Source organism: Macaca thibetana, chromosome 9 (assembly GCF_024542745.1).
Source record: "Macaca thibetana thibetana isolate TM-01 chromosome 9, ASM2454274v1, whole genome shotgun sequence".
Taxonomy (NCBI): domain Eukaryota; kingdom Metazoa; phylum Chordata; class Mammalia; order Primates; family Cercopithecidae; genus Macaca; species Macaca thibetana.
The window spans coordinates 5,927,285-5,954,827 of NC_065586.1; the positions used below are offsets into that span (position 1 = coordinate 5,927,285).

The 27,543-nt window shown below is 46.0% G+C and overlaps 2 protein-coding genes across 5 annotated transcripts in view; both read right to left on the reverse strand.

The window, feature by feature from the left end:
- The window catches only part of IL15RA (interleukin 15 receptor subunit alpha), a 34,608-nt gene extending 16,188 nt beyond the window's left edge, over positions 1-18,420 (reverse strand). Inside the window, exons 1-3 of one of the 4 annotated variants that reach the window (XM_050804636.1) lie at positions 18,157-18,420; positions 3,229-3,423; positions 772-870 (exon numbers count right to left, since the gene is read on the reverse strand). In XM_050804636.1, coding sequence (XP_050660593.1) covers positions 772-870; positions 3,229-3,423; positions 18,157-18,259 — 397 coding nt within the window. In that variant the 5' untranslated portion in view covers positions 18,260-18,420. Of the gene's footprint in view, positions 1-771; positions 871-3,228; positions 3,424-17,780; positions 17,994-18,156 lie in introns of those variants that run through there. The other 3 variants (XM_050804640.1, XM_050804637.1, XM_050804638.1) reach the window with 3 other exon arrangements.
- Positions 1-27,543, reverse strand: part of GDI2 (GDP dissociation inhibitor 2) — a 533,972-nt gene that overhangs the window by 210,226 nt on the left and 296,203 nt on the right. The window lies entirely within an intron of this gene.

A 27,543-nucleotide genomic window follows, 5' to 3' on the forward strand; every position in this document is an offset into this window, starting at 1 on the left:
TGGGACACTGGCAGCTTCAGGCAATGCCTCTACAATAGAGCAGTCACCGTGATGCGCTGGTGTTTAGGTCTGGGTGGGGGGCAGTTCTCCACGGGTCTCTGACATTTCTGCACATCTTGTAGACAGGGGAGCTGACTGCCCTTTCTCTGGACCATCCTCTCAAGGGTGCTTCTATAGCAAGCGCCTTGGAAGATAGGGACATGGTCTCCCCTGGAGCAGAGAGCAGGCGTGATTACTGCCCATGACAAAACACTTGGGTCTCCAAAGCCGGGGCTTCCTCTCCCACAGTGCAGCCCGCTGAGCGGACAGGCATCTGTTGAGGCCCAGCTGTGCTGTCCCTGCTGGCTAGGGGACGAGGGAATTGATGCAAACATGCTGAAGCTCCCGCTGCTTGCTGCCCTCCCATCCTGGAGTGCCCTCGTTTCTGCCAGCACCCATGAAAATGTTGAGGGCTGAGACACGTGCAACCTCAAACCTCAGTCTACTTTCAGTTCTTGAAGGTAAGTGTCTACAACTAAACATGATATGACATATTAGTGAGTTTTAAACCACTATTCATTCTGCACATATAACACCTGGATATCAAGCAACCTTGATTTGAAAAAGAAAATTAAGCTGGACGTTCTTATTCTTGATTGAATAAGACATTTGTGCTATTGCCTAAGTCTGCAGTGGCACACCACGGAGGTCCATGAGTCTGCAGGCTTGGTGATGGGGGCTTTGGGTGTTGGGAGGGAATAAATGTCCTCAAGAAGTTTCTGACCTTCCTACCTTTTCCAGAAGGGGAGAGGCTCTCTGGCTGTGGGGTCACCCCTGCCGTCGTTACTGTGAAGGGTGGCGCTGGCCTTTGGCGAGCCAGGAGAGGGTCTCCTAGAGAGAGGATAACCACATGGCACTTATGATCCTGAGCCTGGAACCTGGGCTAGCCTCAGAACTGGATACAAATAAAATATATTAACACATGCTTCCAGTGGAGGCATGAGAAACAATGTTTCCTCACCCAAATGCAAAGACAGACTGCAAACTATTTTTCTTGCATTTCCGAAGACTGCACAAGTTAAATATCAAATTTATTTTGGCTGAGATGATATTAATGATATCAATTCAATTTTATAATAATGGCTATTCTTGGGAAAATAAATGATCACTCAATAGATTCTATTTTGTTTGTTTGAGACAGGGTCTTGCTCCGTTGCCCAGGTTGGAGTGCAGTGGTGTGATCACAACTCACTGCAGCCTCGACCTCCCGGGCTCAAGAGATCCTCTTGCCTCAGTCTCCTGAGTAGCTGGGACTACATGTACGTGCCTCAATGCCCAGGTAATTTTTATTTTTTTATTTTTAAAATTTTTTTGGTAGAGACAGGGTATTGCTATGTTGCTGAGGTTGATCTTCATCTCTTGGTCTCAAACAATCCCTCCCACCTCGGCCTCCCAAAGTGCTGGGATTACAGGTGTGAGCCACCATACCTGGCTTACATTTCGCTTGTTTAGCAGGAAAAAAAAAATCATTCAAAGCACAAGAGGTTGGGAAGCGTCACAGAGGGAGTCGTGAGTGATCAGAACGCGGAAGGATCTTTGGACTAGGTGAAAGCTAAAAAGGCATCCAGTCTTTGGGCTCTAAAACCCTGATTCTGGGTTCTCTTCTTTCCTCTCCTATCCTGACCCTGTTTGGAGCCCACAGCTCTTCTCCATCCCACATTCATTTGCCCAAAGGACATGGAGCATTGAGGAGACCTGACTTTCCCTGCAGTGAGAAAGTCCTTATTTTACCTCGGGCTTACAGGTTCCAGGGAGTCCCAGGACTGGCAGGTTAAGACCCACCGTGGTTCCCACAGATCCTGCTCTCCCCGCCACGCTCAGCTTTCTCATTCCCTCACTGATACCACGGGGTGCTGTGTCCCCAGGAGCGGTTTCTCCGAACAAGTCGGAGTCTTCCTCCCTGTCCTCCCTCTGCTGCCTGTGGGACTCGCTCTGTTCTGGGGGAGGAGGCTGAGCCCGCACTCCCAAACCAGTGGCAATGTTCAGCGCCTCACGGAGCTCCCCTCTGTCCCCGACTGCAGAGGGCGGGAGCGATGGGGTCGCTCCATGCAGGGGCGCGCTCATCCCTGCCCCAGAGACGAGCTGGGGAAGCAGAGAAACCTGCCCTCAACGTTTGTCAAATGGGAATTCTCTTGAAAGCCCCCGGGTTAATTTTTTATTTTTTCCAGAAGGAGGAAGAGGGGGGCAGAAGCAGGCCTGAGTGTTCCAGAAACAGCCCCAAGTGGCTCCCACCCGAGGCGGTTTGGCCGCTTCTGGGATGTTTATCCAGGTGCAGGTAAAAAAAGTCGATTCTTGCCACCTTCCCTCCCTCCTGCTGGACACCATGCACAGCTGACTGAGCACAGGGCAGCCCTGCTGCAGGGCCTGCGCCCATCCTCGGGGCTGGGTAATGAACGAGGAGCAGTGATGGCTTCCAACATCCACCTTCTCATGAGAAATCCCAAAATTTCGCACACTAGTGTGCTCGTGAGTGCCCACCCAGCTCTGCAGCCAAATTCTCTTGCCAGCATCATCTCAAATCAAAGCACTACATGTAATAAGAGTTAACAAGTACCAGGGTTCACGCCACCCTCCCACAGCCCGCAGTGTGGATATCAAGTCTGTTTTCCAGATGACCAGCCAGAGTGCCAGAACGTCACAAGAGCCGCCCAAGGCCTCCTGGGTGGTAGGCGGCAAAGCCAGGATTGAAACCCAGAATTCTGTGACCCCAGCACCTGTGTATTTCCAACGTCAGGAGCTGTTGCTGAGGATCCCACTGGTGTCTTTTTTTTTTTTTTTTTTTTGAGATGGAGTCTTGCTATGTCACCCGGGCTGGAGTGCAGTGGTGTGATCTCGGCTCACTGCAACCTCTACCTCCCAGGTTCAAGCAATTCTCCTGTCTCAGCCTCCCGAGTAGCTGGGATTACAAGCACATGCCACCATGCCCGGCTAATTTTTGTATTTTTAATAGAGACAGGGTTTCACCATGTTGGCCAGGCTGATCTAGAACTCCTGACCTCAAGTGATCCTCCCACCTCGGCCTTCCAAAGTGCTGGGATTACAGGTGTGAGCTACCATGCCCAGCCCCCACTGGTGTCTTTAGCCTCAGACCTCAGCATAGATCCCTTGACCCCTGAGATGGTATCTTCTCTCTGTGCTGCCTTGGCGGGGTGGGGGAGGGAGGAGGGTGGGGTGGCGTGGGCTACTCACTAATGCATTTGAGACTGGGGGTTGTCCAGTGGGCGATGTTCGTGGCCTTGTTCAGCACGCACTCAGTCAGGCTGGACGTGCCGGCTTTACGCTTGAAACCAGAGTTACAAATGTACCGCTCCCTGGAGTACAAGCTGTAGCTCTTGACCCGGATGTCTGCGTGTTCCACGGACACTGGGGGAGGGCACGTGATGCCTGCAAAAGTGCAGAGGACAGGGGAGGGTGAAGAGGTTTCCACTTGTAAGACGCGTTCTCCAGGCACACGCGGCGGTAGTCAGTAACTTTAGGGCTGAGTTCAGCTTATCCTAGGGGTGCCTTAGGAAAAGCCCCAGGTGCCAGGCACATGGAGGATGTGCAGGAAGGGCATCCATCACCCAGAAGCCTTCCCAGAGCCTCACCTGAAGTGCCAGTCAGTCAGCAAAACTAGAGATGGGGGCGTGGGGAGAGGGTCATCGATGAAACGTCCTCTCCGTTCATTTCCCACTCCTCTCCAAGCCCTCAGTAGTCTTCATCCCTCTCCACTGTGGACAGAGCCTCCAATTCTCACTGAACGACAGCAACTGCCTCCAGATAGGCCCCCTGCAGGCTCTCCCACAGGCCTCTGCGGCCAGCATCACCTTTAGAAATGCATCTTTGAGCCTGGCCAACATAGTGAAACCCCATCTTTACTAAAAATACAAAAAATTAGCCGGGCATGGTAGCACGCACCTGTAATCCCAGCTACTGGGGAGGCTGAGGCAGGAGAATTGCTTGAACCTGGGAGACAGAGGTTGCAGTGAGCCCAGATCACACCATTGCACTCTAGCCTGGGCGACAGAGTGAGACCCTGTCTCAGGAAAAAAAAAAAAAAAAAGAAAAGAAAAGAAATGCACCTTTGACAACTTCACTCGTCCCTGACCACCCAGTACTCTTAGAATAAAAACAAATCTTTACGAAGTCTTCAGGGCTCGGCCAGCCCCTCTAGCTCTCTTCCCCCAGCCATAATGGTCTTGGGCTCCCCTCACACCACTCACCACGCTACCCACCTCTTCCCAAGCACAACCCACCGTGGCACTCTGTCTCCCACCACCCTTCCTAGCTCACTGAAACACCGCCTCCTAAGGAAGACCGTCCCTCTCCCTGAGTACACAAGGGCCTGGGCTGAGTTCTTTCTCCCCTAGTCTCTTCCACAGTTTGTATTGGAGATGTTGAGATTATGTAATTCACGTGCATCCCACTGTGTGTGCTCTGAGCCAGATGAGGGTAGGGCCACATCTGTTTTTGCTAACACTGGGATCCTGAGCCCAGCACTATACCTGAAACTAGTAGGTACTCAAGAAATCCTTGTTGGAAGAACGAATGGATGAACTCTGTTACTCAACCACAGTCTTCAGCCTGACTTTCTCATAGAAGTGAGTTCAATTTATTTCATTTCTACCTTTGTAACCAGTTTATCTCATTATCCTCTCTTTTTCAGAAGAAACCAGAAGCAAGATGAATTGCTCCAGACAGCTTTACGTTTGTGACAGGTGGAATTGGAGTCAGACTCCAAACTTCAGCTACACATCCGGCAATGGTGCAGGAGCTCAGTTCTGTGGAAATGAGGGGTTTTACGAGTCCACATCTAAGGGGATTGGCCTCAGAAGCAAAGAAAAGATGGAAATGGGTGTCACTTCCATTTCCATTCTGGGGACACTGTATTCACTAATGGCTTTTAGTTGTTGTTGATAATTATTTATTAACAACTATTGATATTTCTTTGTCCTTAAAAATTTCCTTTCCTATGTAAAAGCACATAACGTAAATGTTAAAGACAACCTGACTTGAGTGAGCTATAGGAGAACTTCAGGCTTTTTTCCTACGTTACGTGACAACAACAACAATGAAACCTGTAAAAAAGAAAGGTTGACTTGTTTTCCAGTAGGCAAAAATGAATGAGGTTGGTGTTATTGATCATGTACCTAATATAAAAATCTGTGGATCCCAGGAAAGAATCTATTCAAGGCCTTAATGACAGTTAACATACAATCCCCTTTGGCACCAATTTTGTAGACTGTGGTTCTATAAAGAAACTCCAAAAGGATCGCCCTTAGTTCTTAAACGGCAAGGAGGCAGCTAATGTATGCCAATATGGTTGGCTTTTCCTTGTTTAAGATGAGGTCTTGTCCAATGCCAGAAAGATTTTTTTTATATAAGATAAAGTCTCACTCTGTCCCTGGAGGTAGGGTGCAGTGGTGTGATTGTAGCTCACCACAGCCTCAACCTCCCAGGCTCAAGCAATCCTCCCACCTCAGACTCCTGAGTAGCTGGGACCACAGGCATGTACCACCATGCTCGGTTAATTTGTTTTTTGTTTGTTTGGTTTGTTTGTTGGTTCGTTTTGTAGAAATGGGGGTCTCTCTATATTGCCCAGGCTGGTCTTGAACTCCTGGGGTCAAGCGATCCTCCTGCCTGGCCTCGAAAACTGCTAGGATTACAGGCGTGAGCCATCATGCCTGGTCTGAACGATTCAATTGTGGCTAAATTTAAAAAGCAAGGTTTTTCTTTAGGCACTTTAAATAACTGTAAGATTTTCTTTTTACTATTTTTCTTATGAACGAATCACATTATTAGGTTTTCTTGTGCATCGAAAAGATGAGTAAGAAATGGTTTTGGTGTGGAGGGGCTGAGGGTGGGCAGTGCTGGAGGGCACTCTGGGTCCTGGTGCCCATGGGGACGTGGCCAGAAACATCTCCCCCAGACTCCCCACTATTTGAGTGTGTCTAGGCCCTGAGTGTCACTGGCTAAGACACTGGTACAGGGCAGCGATGGGGGTTACCAAGGCAGCTGTAAAACACGGAAACCAACGGGCTGCCTCCAGCTGCTGGGGCTTGTCTCTTTGGTTCCAGGTCAGGAAGCTCTCGGTAAGTCCCTGCTGAGCAGTTGGTGCAAAGGCTGGGTCCCAGACAAGAGAACTGAGTGAGGTCATCTTCCTGCCGCCTCGGGGTGGATTGACGGGGAGACCAAATGCAGTGGCAGGAAGATTTGCAGCCTGGGATAGGGAGGCCCCTGGCGGCCTCTGTGCGGAGGTCAGTAGGCTGTGGCCCACAGGTCCCATCCAGCCTCCACCTGTTATTGAGAGTAACGTTTTATGCCTCTCTCATTCATTAATGTCTTGTCAATGGCAGCTTTCACGCGCAATGGCAGAGCTGCATAGTTGGAACAGAGACCTGCCTGCCCGCAGAGTGTAAAATAGTTACTATCTGTCCCTTTACAGGAAAAGTTTGCCAACCTCTGCTCTATGTAGCCTTTACGCAAAGTACTGCATTTGTTTTGTTAGTAAGACCAATTGCCCAGTGCATCAGCGCAGACCTGGTAACTGAGGTTGACTAAGGTGATCTAGCCCATTTCAAAATAAAATAGTTTCCGTGTGGCAAAACCCAGCATCAACCGGAGGCAAATGGTGAAATGAAAAAGAAATTGCATCCCATGTTATATAGGGCCATTCCTCTCATATGTTTTTGTTTTTGTTTTTGGAGACAGGGTCTTGCTGGAGTACAGTGGTACGATCATGGCTTGTTGCAACCTCAACCTCCTGGGCTCAAGTGATCCTCCCACCTCAGCCTCTCCAGTAGCTGGGACCACAAGCACATGCCACCATGCCTGGATAAGTTTATATATATGTATATATTTTTATATATGTGTATATTTATGTTTATACATATGTTTACATATGTTTATATATATATATTTAAGTTTATGTGTGTGTATATATATATATATTTTTTTTTTTTAGAGACTGGGTTTCACCATGTTACCCAGGTTGGTCTCAAACTCCTGAGCTCAAGTTATCTGCCCGCCTCCACCTCCCAAAGTGCTAGGATTACAGGTGTGAACCACCATATCTGACCTCCTCATATATGTTAAAAGCCCTTGAAAATCAGCAAAAAGTGTGCCAAATCCCATGGGAAAACAAGAAAAAGATAAAATAGGAAGCTTACAGAAAAGGAAATACAAATGGCTCTTAAATATATTTTAAAATGCTCAATCTTATTCACAATGAAAGAAGTGTTAAAAAGAAAGCTACAGGAGACGGCACTTCTAGCTGCCAAATCAGAAAAGAGCTGAAAGTTGAATAATAAACCTTTTAGGTCAACCAGAACTTTCAGATTGCTTGTAACACCCTAGTGAGGGCATATTTACAGTCTCGAAGATTATAGAGGTACATGCTTTCTGACCCCACAATTCTGCTCCTAGCAATTTATCTTACAGATATGTCTGCATACCTGCGAGACAGTGTTACAACATATTCCTTAACCTAGCAATTCCACCCCTAAGAATTTATTTTACAGATATGCTGGTATATTTGCAAACTGAGTATATACAAAGTTATGGATTATAACAGCCAGTATCTGTAACTAATCTTGTATGTTGTCAGTAGGAGACTAATTAAGTAAATTTGTCTTGTTTTTTTTTTTTTTTTTTTGATACAGTCTCACTCTTGTCACCCAGGCTGGGAGTGCAATGGCACAGTCTTGGCTCACTGCCTGCAATCTCCGCCTCCCAGGTTCAAGCGATTCTCCTGCCTCAGCCTCTGAAGTAGTTGGGATTATAGGCGTGTGCCACCACGCCCAGCAAATTTTTGTATTTTCAATAGAGATGGGGTTTCACCATATTGGCTAGACTGGTCTCGAACTCCTGACCTCAAGTGATCTGCCCTCTGGGGCCTTCCAAAGTCCTGGAATTACAGGCATGAATCACTCTGCCTGGCCCGACAAGGGAGTTTTTGGCACTCATTTAAAATTTCTCTTAAAGTCATGAGTAATACCTTGTTCATACCCTTTCAGGTCATGGAATTGACTCTATCAATGAATCAATTTATAGGTTCCTCTTACTATGCTCTTCTGAATTTCTTTTCTTTTCTTTTCTTTTTTTGTTTTTTTTTTTTGAGACAGTCTCACTCTCTCACCCAGGCTGGAGTGCACGGGTGTGATCTCAGCTCACTGCAGGTGCAGCTTCTGCCTCCCAGGCTCAAGTGATTCTCCTGCCTCAGCTTCCTGAGTAGCTCAGACTACAGGCACCCGCCACCATGCCCGGCTAATTTTTGTGTTTTTAGTAGAGACAGGGTTTCACTATGTTGGCCAGGCTGGTCTTGAACTCCTGACCTCAAATGATCTGCCCGCCTCGGCCTCCCAAAGTGCTGGGATTACAGGCATGAACCACCATGTTAGGCCCTGAATTTCTATTCTAATAGCTTTTAACTGGATCAAATTCTCCCACCTCCATCTCAAAAATCCACCCCCTCATGTGTGCACATGTGTGCGTTTAGCTTGGTAGAACCGTAGGTTTCACTCCCTGCTACCAAAATCTTATACCTGCACCTGTGCTGCTTTGTTTTATGTTAAAATATCTGGGAAAATACTTAGGTAGGCAGTGGGGGTAGGGCAGGGCAGAGAGGAATAACCATAAAAATCAGCTCAAATCAACTCCAGAAACATCTGATAGCAGGTCAGAATGGATAGTCCCATGAAAACACAAGACTCTGCTCTGTGATAAAATATTCCTTCCTTCTGTGAAAGCCTGAATCGACCTGGACATGTGTTCCTCTCTGGGTGCTATTATATCATTGGTGGCTGAACAGTCAGTCTCCCACCAGCCACAGGGCAGTGACTCCAGAAAACAAGGGAGACATGAGGTCCCCAGGCGAAAAGTCAAGAGAAAGACTGGATTTTAGTTGGGGGAGTGACTGGTCTTTCCTCACCCCCAGCCCTCTCTTTAGCATGGCTGTCTTGGCCCTGTAGAGACCTTGCCAGCTCATAGAGTCAGCTCCTGGTCTCCCCAGGACTGAAAACCCTGCCATGAGTTATTCTGAAACCTCGGAAGGCGGGGGGAGTCTAAGAACCCCTCCCTTATCCCAAATGCCACACAGTTACTTGCAAGATCGGGCCATTTCTTTTACTTTTCTTTTTCTTTCTTTCTTTCTTTCTTTTTTTTTTTTTTTTTGAGACGGAGTTTCACTCTGTCGCCAGGTTGGAGTGCAGTGGCATGATTTTGGCTCATTGCAACCTCCGCCTCCTGGGTTCAAGCAATTCTCCTGCCTCAGCCTCCTGAGTAGCTGGGACTACAGGCGTGCGCTACCACATCCAGCTACTTTTTGTATTTTTAGTATGGACGGGGTTTCACCATGTTGGCCAGGATGGCCTCGATCTCTTGACCTTGTGATCCACCTGCTTTGGCCTCCCAAAGTGTTGAGATTACAGGCGTAAGCCACCGCGCCCGGCCAAGATCAGACCATTTCTTTGCAACTGCAAAGACACCTTGTTCCCCATGAAGCATCCTTTTCCCAAAGGCTGCTGTTGCTTTCAGTTCTGGTTGGTCATTCATACATTTTGGAATGCTTTCTATTCCTGGGATATAGTGCGTTGGAGAGAGAGTGGATGAACCGACGGACACAGCTCCACTCTGCAGGAAGTGACTGGTGTTGTTTAGTTACAGTTGTTGGTACATGCCCCTGGAAAAGTGCAAGGGTAGCTGGGAGTAAATTTGATAAAGAATAGGCTCGGTGCAGTAGCTTTGTAGATTCTATTCTAGTCTAATAGCAGCTTTGTAGATTCCATATGATTTTCTATAGAGATGATCACATCATGGATTCTCCGAGTATGTTTTATGATTCCATTTTATCACCTTTGTTGGTTATTAACTATAACTCATTGTACTATTTTAGTGGTTGTTTTAGGGCATCCACTATATATCTTTACCTTATCACAGTTTTCCTTCTGGTGATGTTATACCACCGCATACATATCCTGTAAGGATCTGAAACAGCAGACTTCCAGTCTGTCCCCCAAGCCCTTGTGCTATTGTTGTTATACGTTTTGCTTTGACATACATTATACCCTATGACACATTGTTATTATTTTGCTTTAAACAGTTGATTGTTATTGATTAGCTAAGGATTTTAAAAGGCATTTGCACTACACTATTTATCATTTCTGGGGTTTTTCGGTATCTACTCTGTCATTTTGCTGAGAAAGGAAGTCTTATCAGTGGTTCTTCCATTATGAACGGTCCTCAAACCAAGATAAATCCGTGAATAGATGATGTTTGAATGTACAAGGATATCAATTGTACTGCAGCCAATCCAACCAGGCAAATGATGGCCAGTTACTTACTTTGTAAAGTTGGACTGTCTCATCACTATATTGGAGATATTACTAACACTGTTTCATTTTATTATTTTATTTTTAAAATGATTTTATTTTATTTCATTATTATTTTATTATTTTATTTTATTTTGAGACAGGGTCTAGCTCTGTCACCCAGGCTAGCGTGTAATGGTACGATTATGCCCCACTGCAGCCTCAAACTCCTGGCCTCAAGCAATCCTCCTGCCTCAGCCTCCTGAGTAGCTGGGACTAGAGGCGCATGCCACCGTGCCTGGCTAATTTTTTTTTTTTTTTAACCTAGAGACGGGGTCTCACCATATTGCCTAGCCTGGTTCAAACTCCTGAACTCAAGCCATCCTCCAGAGATAATACATTTAATTGAAGCAATAACTTCATTTCCACATGCCTGAATCATATCTTTAGATACTTCAATTATACTTTCTATATATTTTCTCATAACATTGTTCCCTAGTTATTCAATGTAAACAAGTCTCACCTTGTTTACAATATTATAAGCTCCTTGCAGATGGTATGTATAGTTTACAGTCTCTGGTACTCTCACGTTCCTAAGCCTGGTATACAATAGATATTTTCTGAATACATATACCGGAATTATGAAGTAATGGAAATTGGAGTAAACTTACGGCTCTGGGACTTTCAAAACTCTGAAGTAGCCAAAAACATATACAACAAGTCCTAACGATCATTTAAATGAAGTTACCAAAATAGTGTATGGGCCACACCTCTTTCTGCTTCCCAGAACCTGTGAATCAGAGCTCCTTATCTATCAGGTTGGTGTACAGAGTCTAATAAGAGCTGGCAGCCTCGGCCCTGGTTTCATATCCAGAGTTCAGAGGTTGTCGGGTTAGCGTGGTCCCCCTGCCCTGTAAGCAGAGTCAGAATCGACTCCAACATTCTCCTCGCTTACAGCACCTTTCAAATGCCTGCACGAGCTAAGGGCAGTAGGATTCAGAGAAGTGTCAGATGTGGTTCCTGCCCTCAGGAAGCTCACTGTGGAGCTGGTGTACGGAAAAGGCAGAGGCCTCTGGCCTCACAGTCACCCACCACCTTCCTTCCTTATTTGCCCCGCTGAAATGTCAGCCAAGTCAACACACTTCCTTTTGGAGCTGGCTACAAGTACAGACTGTCTCCAGCTCACTGCCTGAAACTTGGCAATTCTTTTCTTTCTCTCTCAGACTCATTAACTGAGCTTCCCGACCCACCTCTTGTGTGCCAGGTGAATTTCTCCATAGCTCAAATCCTTAAATAATAATTTTTGGAGGCTTGCGAGAGTTGAGGGCTACAGGTTAAAGAGCAAATGAAAGGAAAATAATGAAATGCATTCTATAATTTTAGGACTCGAGAAGACATCCGGCCTCTTCTGCCTCCTGCATTGACACCGCCTGCATTCAGGATTTCATCACCACCCACCAGAACGATTGCAAAAGCCTCAACATAGCTCCTATTCTCTGGACTCTCCTGACTACAGTTCATTTTTCACACTCTACACAAGAGCAACCTTTTCACCATGCAGTTCCAGTAATGTTCCCCTGCACAGAAACCCTCAGGGGCTCCCCACTGCACAGAAGGGAATCAAGCCTTTCCAAGAAGAAGCATTCAAATCACATCAACTATGTCCGATGAGCAACACTGATATGACTCCCAGGATATATACTGAGGAGTTTTATATATATTTATTCATTTAGATACATATTGTTATTACTATTATTATGTTTATTGTTATTTTTGAGACAGACTCTCGCTTTGTCGCCCAGGCTGGAGTGCAGTGGACAAGCTTTTGTGAATTGGACAAGCTTTTGTAAAGTCATGAAAACATTGCCAGACAAGATCAGCTATAATTAAAGGTGAATTAGAAAAAACTCCAAAATTCTAGATCTTAATCGTGCTATTTCTTTTGTAATTTTATTTATTTACTTTTCTTATTACAGAACAATTCAAATTATGGCAGAAAAAATAAGAAAAGGCAGACAACTGCATACACGGCCACATATGACCAACATGACATATTCCCTATTCAATGACAACTACTTCTTGATCTTCTAGTAAAACATGAATCATATGATGTCTACTACTTGAAAACAACTCCATTTTATTCACGCAGTCCTCTGCTGTTTAACATTTAGGTTGATTTAGACAAATCTCATGTTTTGTGTGCTTATGTTTTCACCACTTTTTTGCTATCAGTAGGGGCACAGAAGCAGTAACAACTAGATAAAATGGATAGGAAATAAAAAATAAAAGGTTTGGGAAAAGACCCCTAGAGTTCTCAAAAATGGCTTAAAAATACTTAAAGACACATAAAAAGGTGTGAAAACACCCCCAAGTGAGCTTATACCTTATATAAAAAAGCAAACTGAAATAGGTGGCTAGGGATATTTGTCTTCAAAGAAAGCATTGTCTTCTCAGCTGCTTTTGGCCATCGCCCGCAATCTTTCAGACTGAAATGCCTAGTAGCACAAGAAGGAGACTCCACCCCTTAGTGATATTGATTTATCCAACCCATGAACATGGTATATCTCTCCATTGATTTAGTTCTTTAATTTCTCTAAGCAATGGTTTCTGGTTTTCCATATACAAGCTGGAGACAATGTTATTTACTCTCTCAGTGATGAGAAATGTGCTGTTCTCTACAATTTCATACCAGAATCATACTACCATGTAGCAAATTTAACAGTTTGGGTCCACTTCTCTTCCAAGCTCATTTAAAAACATCAGGTATCTTCTGCTCTGTCATCCCTCTGCCCATCTTTAATGCCAACATCACACTGTCTTGATTACTGTTACTTCATATTAAGTCTCACAATCAGGAAGTCGTGTGCTTCCAACTCAGTTCTGTTTTGACCATACTAGGTCTTTTGCATTTACATGTGAATTTTGGAATAGTTTTGTCAATTTCTGCAAGCAAACCTGCTGGAATTTTTATCTGGAGAGACTTCACACCTTAGTGATATTGATTTCTCCAACCCATGAACATGGTATATCTCTCCATTGGTTTAGTTCTTTCATTTCTCTAAGCAATGGTTTGTGGTTTTCCATATTCAAGTCTTTTACACCTTTTGTTAGATTTATCCATAAGTAATGCTTTTTAATGTTATTTCAAATGACTTTTTAAAAAATTTTAATTTCTAATTGTTCATTGTGAATGTATAGAAATAGAACTAACTTTTGTGTAGTGGTGTTTCGTGTACTGCAACCAACCTACCCACATATGGCTGACTGATGTTCAAAAGGCATAAGAGCAAGTCAGTGAAGATAATCTTTTCAATAAAGGATGCTGGAATAATTGGATATGCATAAATAGAAATGAATAAAACCCCAAAACAACCTTCAATTCGTGCCTCACATTATAAACAAAATTAATTCAAAATGGATCACAGCCATAAATGTAAACCCTAAAGCTATAAAACTTCTACAGGAATGCATAGAAGTAAACCTTTGTAACCTTAGGCTAGGCAAATATTTCTTAGATATGACACCAAAAGCCCAAAACACAACATAACAAATTAATAAATTAGACTTCATAAAAATTAAAAACTTCTGCTTTTCAAAAGACACTGCTAAGAGAAAGGGTAAGCCACAGAATCTGAGAAAATATTTGCAAATCATATACCAGATTAGGGCCTTGTATCCAGAGGATATAAAGAACTCCCAAAATTCAATAATGATACAACTCAATTTTTTATTCTTAAGACAGACTCAAAAAAAAGAGTCTCGTTCTGTCGCCCAGGCCGGAGTGCAGTGGCGCAATCTCAGCTCACTGCAACCTCTGCCTCCAGGGTTCAAGTGATTCTCCTGCCTCACCCTCCTGAGTAGCTGACATTACAGGCATGGGCTACCACAGCTGGCTAATTTTTGTATTTTTAGTAGAGAAGGGATTTTACCATGTTGACCTGGCTGGTCTCCAACTCCTGGCCTCAGGTGATCTGCCCGCGGTGGCCTCCCAGAGTGCTGTGATTACAGGTGTGAGCCACCACACCCAGCTGATACAACTCAAGTTTTAAAAGAGCAAAAAAGATATAAACAGACACTACCAGAGAAGATATATACATGGCAAATAAGCACATGACAAGATGCTCAACATCACTAGCTGTCAGAAAAACGCAAATTAAAACTACAAGGAGAAACCCCCTACATACCTATTAGAATGGGTGAAATTAAAAAGACTCATCATACCAAGGGCTGACAAAGGTGTGAAGGAACTAGAACTTCCCTACACTGCTGTGGGAATGTAAAATAGTACAACTTTGGGAAATGGTTTAGCAGTTTCTTTAAAAATTAAACTTCTGAGGCCAGGTGTGGTGGCTCACACCTGTAATCCCAGCACATTGGAAGGCCAAGGCAGGCAGATCACCTGAGGTCAGGAGTTCAAGACTAGCCTGGCCAACATGGTGAAACCCCATCTCCACTAAAAATACAAAAATTAGCCAGGTGTGGTGGTGCATGCCTGTAGTCCCAGCTACTCAGGAGACTGAGGCAGGAGAATCTCTTGAACCCGAGAGGCAGAGGTTGCAATGAGCAGAGATGGAGCCACTGCACTCCAGTCTGGGTGACGGAGTGAGACTCTGTCTCAAAATAAATAAATTAAAAAATAAATAAAAATTAAACACCTGAGCCGTCAAGGCTGCAGTGAGCTATAATCATGCTACTGCACTCCAGCTTGGGCAACAATGGTGTAGGGCTGTTTCAAAAAAAAAAAAAAAAAAAAATTAAACATACACCTGCCATATAGCACAGCCGCTCTACTCCCAACCATTCTCTACCCATGAGAAATGAAAGCATGTGTCCATCAGAAATCTGTATGTCAGTGTTCAGAGCAGCTTTCTATGTAATAGTCCCAAACTGGAAACAAACCAAATGTCCCTTAACAAGTGAATGGTAAACAAATGGTGGTCTAGCTGTGGGTAGAATACTACTCAGTGGTAGAAACCAGTGAACTTTTTTTTTTTTTTTTTTTTTTTTTTTTTTTTTTAGAAACGGAGTCTCCCTCTGTCACCCAGGCTGGAGTGCAGTGGTGCGATCTTGGCTCACGGGTTCACGCCATTCTCCTGCCTCAGGCTCCCCAGCAGCTGGGACTACAGGAGCCCGCCAACACACCTGGCTAATTTTTTTGTACTTTTAGTAGAGACAGGGTTTCGCCATGTTAGCCAGGATGGTCTCGATCTCCTGACCTCGTGATCTGTCCGCCTCGGCCTCCCAAAGTGCTGGGATTACAGGGGCGAGCCACAGCGCCCGGCCACAATGAACTATTTATACAAATTACAACATGGATAAATTCTCAGAATAATTACTGTCTGTGAACGAAGCCAAACAAGAAAGAGTTCCTACTGTATAATTCTGTTCATAAAAAATTCCAGAAAGTGCATCAAACTGATAGTGACCAAAAAAACAGATAAGTGGTTGCCTGGGAGATGGGCGAGGTGGGAGGTGAGGATTGTGCAGGGCATGAGGAAGTCTTTGGGAGTGATAGTTGTATTCACTCTGGGTGGTGGCACTGGTTTCATGAGTATGTATGCATTTACCTCCAAACTTATCAGAGTGTGCAACTTCAACATATGCAGTTTATTGTCTGTCAATTATACCTCAATAAGGCTGTTAAAGGAAGAAAAAAAAAAACCCATCGACTGGGCGCGGTGGCTCACGCCTGTAATCCCAGCACTTTGGAAGGCCGAGGCGGGCGGATCACAAGGGCAGGAGTTTAAGATCAGCCTGACCAACATGGTGAAACCCCGTCTCTATTAAAAATACAAAAGTTACCGGGTGTTGTGGCGGGCGCCTGTAATCCCAGCTACTCAGGAGGCTGAGGCAGGAGAATCGCTTGGACCCGGGAGGCGGAGGTTGTAGTGAGCCGAGATCGCGCTACTGCACACCAGCCGGGGCGACAGAGTGAGACTCCATCTCAAAAAAGAAAACAAGAAAGAAAGAAAAAGAAAAAAAAAAAAAACATCGAGAGCTTTGGGAAGGGAAGGCAGCAACACCTTTCTAAGGTCAAAAAGCAAGGCCGTGCAGCTGATGAGGTTAGAGATCTCACAGTGGTGCTCCCTATCCACTCAGTCTTTAAGGAAGACGCCTCCTCTCTGCTGGGCTCTGACTGAGGCTGCATTTCACTTTCACATTGTGCAATCCAGCTGCCCCAGCTGCCAGCTATCGGGGTCCTGTGACACTGCTAGCCAGCTGGGAGGAAGCAACCAGGTCACCAACATAACTCTGCTTCTCAGATGTGAGGGAAAATCCAAGCATCAGAGTCTCACGAAAACGAAACTTCACGAAAATTCGCAGAGCTGGGGTGGGGGTGGGGTGGGGAGTGGGGGCGTTCAGGCCACACCAGCCAGCAGCAACTGTGCGTGGAATGGCTTAGGCCAGGGCCTGGGCAGACTGGCCCGACTGGATGTAAATTATTGGGGTCTCGCTGAAAAACACACACAGATCATGGAATTACTAACTCTGATAGAGAGTCCATGGATGGCCTTCAGTGGGTCTTTGATCCCGAAATCATATCCACATTTTGTAAGTATGTGCATTCACGCATTTTTCCGGCGAGGGAGTTCGTAGCTTTCATCAGACCCTCCAAGAGCTCCCTGGCTATAAAAAGATAAAGAAGCGCTGGCAAGGATAGAGCTAGACCCAGCTACTGTTTCTCCTCCTTCCTCTGGCTCCCGGGACAAAACCCCTAGGAATCGCTCATTCCATCCTCCCTGCCGAGATCAGAGCTCCGCGACCCGCTTTCTTCTCGAATACAAGCGATCACCAGATTTCTTCCCCCTTTTCATGCGAGTGTAGACTCCAGGCTGGCCCCCACCCCCACCCCCACCCGATCCCGACGGCCTCTGCTGGTTTCCTGAGCGCTTAAGAATTGGAAGTTGTTTCCAGGTCCCCAAGTGTGCAACTTGCCCGACGCTTTTCCCCCCGGGACACGGCACCTCCCCACCCTCCCAGCTCCCATTGACAAAATTTACTTTTGCCTGGGAGTCGGGAGGGTAGTTTCTCCCGGACCCCTCCGAGGACCGCGTGCCGTGCAACAGCCGCACTGCTGTCCCAGCGCCTGGGAGAAGCGCACTAGCCCGTGTCTCCCAACTGCTGGACGCCGCCGGCTCCGCGCTCCGGTGGCCAAAACCGGCTTCGCAGAACTGCTCCTGACCTCGGCCTCGGAGACCCCAGCCTGACCGCCCGCTCCCTTACGTGGGTGACCCGGGCGCGGCGGCGGCGCTCTCCTTGCGACCCCGGCTCCCGGCACGTGTCGCTCCTGCCGGGCGCCGCGCCCCCTCCCCGGCCCGGGCCTGCGCGCACCGCGCTCCCGAGGGCACCGACGCCCCGCACGGCCGGGGGAGATGGGGAGCCCGGTTCCCTACAGCTCCACGTCCCGGCCCCCTCCCGGGTCCCGCCCGGGCGCCCCTGCTCCCAGCTCCCTACCCCGCGTCGCTGGCGGTCGGAGCAGCAGCAGCAGCAGCAGCGCCGGGAGGCCGAGGGTCCGGGAGCCGCGCGCCCGCCGCGGGGCCATGGCCGCAACTCTACAGGGTCCTGCTGGACTCCCCGGGCGAACGCTGCCCAGGCCCGGGGGAGGTGGCGAGCGCGGCTCTGGGACCTGCGGCCCCGCCAGGCGCAGTCGCTTTCGCTTTTGCTTTGGCCCCCGAGGGTTCGGAGAGGTGCAGAGCGGTGACAGATCCGTGACTCAGCGTCCCCACCCCTGCTGGCGAAGGAGCCCTGCGGACCGCCGCGGCCCCGCATAGCCACCCCTGTCCCGGGGACGCACGGGCCGTGCTCGGTGGGGACCAAGGACTTTACCCACGCAAGCCCGGGAACCTCCCGGTCCTCCGCGCTCCTCGTGCTCCGGGACCTCCAGCGTGCACTCGGTCTGGTGTCCCCACTGCGGAGAGAGTGGGCAAAGCCATCAGACAGTAGACTCTCTCCAGACCCCTCTGCGGCTCGGATCCACTCGACCTTGCCCCGCGCGGGTCGCCTCCAGCTGCTCTGCCTTCGACTTTCCTGGTCTCCCTCCGGGGCTCTGCAATCGCTTCTGAGCTGCCGGCCTGGGTGAGTGCCGGCGGTGGTGTCGCCGCGGTGCGGAGGCGCTGGCACCTGCCTGGTGCACTCAGGCCCAGGCGGAGCGCAGGCCCCGCCACCTGCTGGCTCCCGCGGCGCCCGGCGCCCGCTGGGGTCCCAGCTCTGCCACTTCGCCGAATTCCTGCTGCAGCTTTGCTCCCCCAGAAAATGCCTCATATTAGGAGAGGGGGCCGAGTGGGGTGACGGGGGAGAGGAGCCACAGTGCTTCAGCTCTGCGCCTCGCTTCCTTAGGTTCTTCCAGGCTACCGTCCCCCTCTTTGGCAGGTGGGGTTTTTCTTTCTTGGGGTCTCAAGTGAAGCCTGAGAACCGAGTCTGTAAGCTCCGAAGTGCAGATTCTCAGGTCTAGGGGTCACATTGGACAGGATGAGACATATCCGAGCCTCGGTCATTGTCTCTTAAAATCTCACGACGTGTTTATGAGGCTTTTGTGACATACTTGCAAATTCTCTTTGAAAACGAAATAATCTGTACAACAATCCCCCAAGACACAGGTTTACCTATATAACAAACCTGCACATGTAATCCTAAACTTAAAATAAATAAAAGTTAAATAAAAGAATTTAGGACCAGGCGCAGTGACCACTCCCGTAATACAATCACTTTCGGAGGTCAAGGCAGGTGGATCGCCTGAGGTCAGGAGTTCGAGACTAGCCTGGCCAACATGGTGAAACCCTATCTCTACTAAAATTACAAAAATCAGTTGGGCGTGGTGGCAGGTGCCTGTAATCCCAGCTACTCCAGAGGCTGAGGCAGGAGAATTGCTTGAACCCGGGAGGCTGAGATTGTAGTGAGCTGAGATCGCCCCACTGCATTCCAGCCTGGGCAACAGAATGAGACTCCGTCTCAAACATAAAATAAAATAAAATAAAATAAAACAAACAAAAGAATTTAATGGCGTAAAAACGTAGGTTGTTATGCATCCCCCTCCCCCCACCCCACACACACAGTGGGAAAAGAGTAGATGAAAGCTTTTCCTACAGTCATGTTGAGCCTCATGACCTTTCTGCTAATGCCAGCTGGTATGTGCCTCGGTGGTCCCATAAGATTATGATTCCGTGTTTTTACTGACTTTTCTATGTTTAGAGACACGGATCCTCACCACTGTGTTACAGTTGCCTGCAGTATTCAGCAAGGCTTCGTGCTGCACAGCTTTGCAGTCTCGGAGCAACAGGCTAGGCCGTGTGACCTCAGTGCGTAGCAGGCTATGCCATGCAAATTGTGTAAGTCCTCTGTGATGTTGGCAAAATGAGGAAATCATCTGACAAGCTTCTCAGAAACTATCTCTATTAGTAAGTGAGGCATGACTGTTCTTGCTCCTCTTTCCCTAAAAAGCTTAAAATTGGCATAAATGTAAAACACACTGAACAAAGGAATGCAGAGGATTGGTAATCCCACTTGGATCCAACCTGTAAATATAATCAATGTCAACATTTTGTGTGTTTCAGGTTTATGAAAACTTCTTTTGTTATGGACATTTTCAAATATCAAAAGTAGGGCCCAGATGCGGTGGCTCCCGCTTGTAACCCCAGCACTTTGGAAGACAGAGGCAGGAGGATCGCTTGAGGCCAAGAGTTGGAGGCCAGCTCGGGCAGCACAGTGAGACCCCTATCTCTACAAAAACTTTAAACAAAACAAAATTAGCCTGATGTGGTGGCACTTGCCTGTAGTCCCAGCTGCTTGGGAGGCTGAGTCGGGAGGACTGTTTAAGCCCCGGAGTGAGGTTTGAGGCTGCAGTGATCTATGATGGTGCCACTGCATTCCAGCCTGGGCAACAGAGCCGGATCCTGTCTCTTAAATAATAGTTAAAAAAAAAAAAAGTAGAAAGAATAATGAACCTACCATCTGGCAGTGACCACACAAGGTCCTTTCTTTTTTCTAAGCAGGAATAGCTACCCTTATTCCAACTGGGGAAATTCCATGTTATTCAATTTCCCTCAATACTTAAGAATATATCTCGGCCGGGCGCGGTGGCTCAAGCCTGTAATCCCAGCACTTTGGGAGGCCGAGACGGGCGGATCACGAGGTCAGGAGATCGAGACCATCCTGGCTAACACGGTGAAACCCTGTCTCTACTAAAAAATACAAAAAAACTAGCCGGGCGAGGTGGCAGGCGCCTGTAGTCCCAGCTACTGGGGAGGCTGAGGCAGGAGAATGGCGTGAACCCGGGAGGCGGAGCTTGCAGTGAGCTGAGATCCGGCCACTGCACTCCAGCCTGGGCGACAGAGCGAGACTCCATCTCAAAAAAGAAAAAGAAAAAGAAAAAGAATATATCTCAAGATGATAAGATCAAATTTTAAAATTAACAATATTCCTTAATATTGTCAAATATATTCAGGCCTTATTGAATGCAGTCTGAGCATACCATGTATAAAATAGAGCATTTTTTATTCTATGAACATTTATGAAGTAGAGATTTCTCCATTCTTACAGATTCTTTGTAAAAGTTTTTAATAGTTGCAGATTATCATAGTTTAACATCCCCTCTATTATTTTAATATTAAAAATAAGATTGTCATAAATATCTTTCTACAAAGTCTTGTGAATTTAAGATTGTTTAGAATAGATTTCCTACAGTGGAACTATTGAGTCAACTGGTAGGGAATATTTTTAAAGGCTTTTTTTCCTTTTAAACAAATATTTCTATCTTGCTTTCCAAAAGTCTTGTATCAATATACCTTCTAACTAGCATTGTGTTAAAGTATCCATTTTACTGCATTCTGGCCAAAAGTACATTTTAAAATTTGAAAATAAAATTTTAAATTTTGTTTGCTTAAAAGAACTTTATTTCATTACATATATATGTGTTGTTAAATAACGTAAATTTCAAACATACTTTGAAGTATAGCAATCCATAAATATAGTGGATATCCATGAGCCTACGGCCTCATCCTGTCAAATCTTAATATGTCTGCCCAATGTTTGCTTCAGGTATTTTTTGGAATAAAAAAATTACAGATAAAGTTGAAGCCCCTTTGTATTCCTGCATCTTTCTCTTCCTCTGTCTTCTACCTTCTCACAGGTAATGTTTCTTGAAATTGGTACTCATTATTCCCAGGCATTCTTAGGCCCCTTTTCCATGTGTATGTCCATGTGCAACGGACAGGAAGGTTTATATGTTAAAAAATTCATATGAATAAGGCTGGGTGCAGTGGCTCACGTCTGTAATCCCAGCACTTTGGGAGGCTGAGGCAGGAGGATCACTTGAGGTCAGGAGTTCGAGACCAGCCTGGCCAACATGATGAAACCCCATCTCTACTAAAAATACAAAAATTAGCAGGGTGTGGTGGCATGCGCCTGTAACCCAGCTACTTGGGAGGTTGAGGCACAAGAATTGCTTGAATCCGGGAGGTGGAGGTTGCAGTGAGCTGAGATCGCTCCACTTCACTCCAGCCTGGGCGATAGAAAGAGACTCAGTCTCAAAAAAAAAAAAAAAAAAAAAAAAAAATTCATCTGAATAATACCATACAGGTTGAGCGCTCCTGATCTCCAAATCCAAAATCCAAAATGGTCCAAAATCCAAAACTTTTTGAGCTCTGACATTACACCACAAGTGGAAAATTCCACACCTGATCTCGTGGGGTGGGTTGCAATCAAAACACAGGCACATAACACACTGTTTATTCAGCATCCCCAAGGGGAAAAAGACTCTCCTAGCCACCTTCAGCTGAGAGGTATCTTTTCTGTGCACACCCAGATTCCCCCATGCAAGCACACACACACAGGGTGGTAAAATGGCATGTGTGCTGGTCAAACACACCCATGACAGGTCCCCACAATTCCCCATATGGAGCCAAGGCCTGCTCCTGTGCACTTCTCACTGTGGTATTTTTGCTTATTCTCTGCTCTCTGGTCTAATGATATTGTTGAAAATATTGGCCGGGTGCAGTGGCTCACGTCTGTAATCCCAGCACTTTGGGAGGCCAAGGCAGGTGGATCACTTGAGCTCAGGAGTTCAAGACCAGCCTGGGCAACATGGCGAAACCCCTCTACTAAAAATATGAAAATGAGTCTGCTGTGGTGGCAGGTGCCTGTAATCCCAGCTACTCAGGAGGCTGAGTCACAAGAATCACTTGAACCCAGGAGGCCGAGGTTGCAGTGAACCGAGATCACGCCACTGCACTCCAGCCTGGGTGAAAGGGCAAGACTCTGTCTCAAAAAAAAAAAAAAAAAAAAAAAAGAAAAAGAAAAAAGAAAATGTCACAAAGGTCTGCAGATACCCCTGTGGATAATAGCATTAAGAAAAATAAAGCATTTATGTGTATCTATAACACAGAAAGTCAAACTGTTGGGGACACTAGGCAGTGGTGTAAGTGTGAAACATCTTACAGAAAAGTACGGTGTTGGAATGACCACCACATAGGACCTGAAGAAACAGAGGGATAGACTGTTGAAGTTCTGTTCTGCAAGTGACTAACAGGAGTTAATGGAAAATAGAAAAATCCTGCATAAAATAAGGGAAGATCTCGATTGTGCACTGGAAAAGTGATCCATCAGTATCACAGTGGACACATGCCACTTAATGATACCCTGATCATGAAACAAGAAAGATCTATTATGATGAACTAAAAATTGAAGGGAATTGTGAATATTGAAGGTTGATTGTAGAATTTAAGAAAAAATATGGCATTAAATTTTTAAAGATTTTTGGCGATAAAATATCTGCTAATCACAAAGCAGCAGAGTAATTCATTGGCTAGTTTGCCAACGTCATCGCCGCTGAAAATCTGACACCAGAACAAGTCTATAATGGCCATGAAACATCACCGTTTTGGTGCTATTGTCCCAGAAACACACTGACGCCTGCGGATCAGATGGTCCTAACAGGAATTAAGGAACCCAAAGACAAAACTGTGCCGGGTTGTGCTAATGTAACAGGCACACATAAGCCCAAACTGCTGTGATAGGCAAAGGCTGCATCCTTGCTGTTTTCAAGGAGTGGTTTTCTTACCAGTTCATTATTATCCTAACACAATACATGAATTACCAGGGACTTCTTTTCTATTCTTTTCTTTTTTTTTTCTGGAGACAGAGTCTTGCTCTGTCACCCAGGCTGGAGTGCAATGGAGTGATCTCAGTTCACTGCAACCTCTGTCTCCCAGATTCAAGCCATTTTCATGCCTCAGCCTCACGAGTAGCTGGGATTACAGGCACCCATCATCATGCCCAGCTAATTTTTGTATTTTTGAGAGACAGGGTTTCACCATGTTGGCCAGGCTGGTCTTGAACTCCTGACCTCAGGTGATCCACCCACCTCGGCCTCCCAAAGTGCTAGGATTACAGTCGTGAGCCCACGCTCCTGGCCTTTTTTTTTTTTTTTTTTTTTTTTTTTTTTTTTTAGACGGAGTTTCACTGTTATTGCCCAGGCTGGAGCGTAATGGCACAATCTCGACTCACTATAACCTCTGCCTCCCCATTTCAAGCAATTCTCCTGCCTCAGCCTCCCAAGTAGCTGGGATTACAGGCGACCACCACCACGTCTGGCTAATTTTTGTATTTTTAGTAGAGACAGGGTTTCTCCATGTTGGCCAGGCTGGTCTCGATCTCCTGGTCTCAGGTGATCCACCCACCTCGGCCTCCCAAAGTGCTGGGATTATAAGTGTGAGCCACTGCGCCTGGCCTCTTTTTTCTTTTTTTTAAATTTTTTTAGAGTTGACGTCTCACTCTGTTACCCAGGCTGGAGTGCAATGGTGCAATCCATAGCTCACTGCAGCCTTACACTCCTGGACTCAAGCAATCCTCCTGCTTCAGCCTCCCAAGCAGCTGGGCCTATAGGTGTGCACCCCACACCTGGCTGATATTTATTTATTTCTTTCTAAAGATGAGGTCTCACTATGTTGCCAAAGCTGGTCTCACACTCCTGGCCTCAAGCCGTCCTCCCACCTCAGCTTCCCGAGTAGCTGAGATTGTATGTACCATCAGGAACATCTTTGCTGACGAGTCCCACAAACATTTTGTACCAGTGGCTTGTGTCACTGTAGGGAGGGTGGACTGGATGACGACTGCAAGATTTTGTTTTTCTTTGACAACCGCTCTGCTCATCCTCCAGCTGAAACTCTCATTAAAAGTAATGTTTATGCCGTGGGCTTTCTTCCAGACGTGACTTCATTACTTCAGCCACGTGACTAGGGTATCCTTAGATCAATGGATATCAATGGAGAGTAAATACGGCAACACTGCACACTAGCAGCAGTGAACAGAGGGGTGGGTGTGGAAGTTTTCAAAAGGCATTTAGCATGAAAGATGCCAATGCAGTTTCCCATGCTTGGAACACAGTGACTAACGACATAGCCATGTGTGCATGGCACAACCCCTGGTCTGCGACTGTGTTCGGTGATGACGATGAACAAGGTGATGACGTGGAAGCACTCCACACATGAAGTGGGAAAAAAAGTGATGTTTGACCTCCCTACGCAGGCAAAAAATATACCTTCAGAGTGTGTCAGCATGCTGGGAGAAGTGGATATACAAGTTTTTAACATCCATACTGAGGCTCCAGTTGTTCGTTCACTGACCGATGATGAACAATGGCAAAACGGTTCTGAACCAAGGTGCTTGTGGTAACAGTGATGATGAAGATAATGCTGTTATCACTGCAGAACAAGCACCTACAGGCGCCGTGATGAAAGTATGCCACGGGCTCATTGAAAGACTAGATCGGTGTGTGTTTGAGGCAGGATAAGCAAGATGAGGACACTGTGCCAACTTGTCCCCTTGTGTGAAGCCCTGCAGAACCCTTCTGCAGAGTCTCCTTTTGCTTGCAACTCTGCTGCGTCAGCACCTAGCGCTTTTGCAAGATAAGCCACCCTACAGGATACCAGCAGATGGCCAGATGGTTACAAGTTGCTGCTGCCCGATTCAGCCCAGGAAAGAGAACAAAAGCCCCTTATTCATGATGTAGCTACCCCAGTCTCCAGCCAATCGGCACCAAAAGCCCAAGAAGCTATTAGCTACGAACTCCTGCCTTGAGGGTAGGGACTTCTCCAGGGTTCCGCGTGTGCATCTAGGCTCTAGGCTCAAGGTTTAGCTTATAGTGACCTTTTCCTTTTCCTTTTTTTTTTTTTTTTTTTTTTTTTTTTTGAGGCAGGGTCTTACTCTGTTGCCCTGGCTGGAATGCAGTGGCACGATTCCAGCTCACTACAGCCTTGAGCCCCCAGGCTCAGGTGATCCTCCCACCTAAGTCTCCTGAGTAGTTGGTAGCTGGGATCAAAGGCACCTGCCACCACGCCCAGCTAATTTTTTTTTTTTTTTGTATTTTTAGTAGAGATGGAGCTTCACCACGTTGGCCAGGCTAGTCTCAAACTCCTGACCTCAGGTGAACTGCCTGCCTTGGCCTCTCAAAGTGCTGGGATTGCAGGCATGAGCCACCGACCCCGGCCTACAGTAATCTTTTAATCAGAACACAGCATCATAGGTGGAGTTGGAAGCCCACTGTCATGGTTGCTGTTGTCTGTCAGCTGATCCAGGTCTCTGATGACGCCACTGGGCTGCTTAGTGACCCTGAACACATTATGTTTTCACTGGTTTAATGCTATGTCATATTTTTTACTGTTAAGTACTCATGTGTAAATAAGTGTAAGAAAACAATTGCTTATAAAGGTAGCACATAAATTCAGAGTCAGGAATGCTGGTGATGGCAATCATCCGTAGATACTCACGTGGGTGACTGCAGTGGCAATAACTTTGCTTTCTGGGCGTTCAATAGACTCAAACTGTTTCATGCACAAATTATTAAAAATATTGTATGAAACTATGTGTAGTTTATAGGCTATGTGTATGGGGTACATATGAAACATAAATGAATTTAATGTTTAGACTTAGGTCCCATTCCCAAGATATCTCATTGTGTATGTGTGAATATTCCAAAATGTGAAAAAATCTGAAATCTGAAATATTTCACATTCCAAGCATTTCAGATGAGGGAGACTCAACCTGCGCTGTCATGTCATTCCAAAACTTTCTTTTTCCCTTAGCATTAATTTCTCCATTGATACATGTAGTGGTAGGTCATTAATTTTAACTGTTAGGTAGTGTCACACCCTGCTATTCTCCACTATTATCTGCGCTATTTTCTGCCATAACTCCTAAAAGCTTCAGGTAGTGTCCAGTGCTGGTCTAGACTTTCCCTCATTGTATAAATTGAATGTTTTCACAGGAAACTGGAAAAGACCAAGGCCAGTTATTGATTTAGAATGCCACTGTACACTCAAAGGCTCTTCTTTTTTCTTTTTTTAACTTTTTGGAAATATTGTCTCCATAAATTATTTTCACTTAGATAATTAGTCCATTGCTGGGATACTCACTCTGTTCCACAGTCTCTGCCAGTTATTATAGCTCTGTAATGTTTTCAAATCTTGCAGGAGATGGTCTGCCTCATAAGTTCCCACTCCTCGAGGTTTCTTTGCTATCTTTCTAAAGAATATTCTTATGTTTGTTCATCCAGATGAAATTTTGAATTTTTATTTCCGATCATCAGTTACTTCTTTAAAAAAAAGGATCCAACACTTGCATTGTATTTAGATGGAAATTATGCTTAATTTCATCCATATTCCATAGGGACTGCTTTCCTGGGTTAAATTGATGTGACTTGACAGTATCTTAAAAAAACTTTTTGTTTGGAAATAAGTGGAGATTCTCATGTAGTTGTAATGACACAGAGAGATCCTGTATACCCTTGACTCAGCTTTCCTCAACGGTAGCATGTTGAATAGCTAAAGTACAATATCACAACCAGGAAATTTACATGGATACAACACATAGACATTCGAATTTTGCCAGTGTTACATGCGTGTGTGTGTGTGTGTGTGTGTGTGTAGTTCCAAGCAATTTTGTCACATTATAGGTGGTTGGGTTGTGGCCCCTCCACAGCCAAGAGGCAAGGCAGTCAGCACACCAGGCTCCCTTGTGCTGCCCTTTTATAGCCACAGCCATCTGTCTCTATCCCCTTTCCCTAAGCCCTGACAGCCACTGATGCTATCCATCTCTGCCACTTTGTCATTTCAAGAATGTTTGTTATATAAATGAAACCATCCAGTGGGTGGCCTTTCGAGGTCAGCTTTTGCAAACAGTGCAGTTCTCTGTAGATCCATTCAAGCTGCTGCACGGTCCTTTTTTT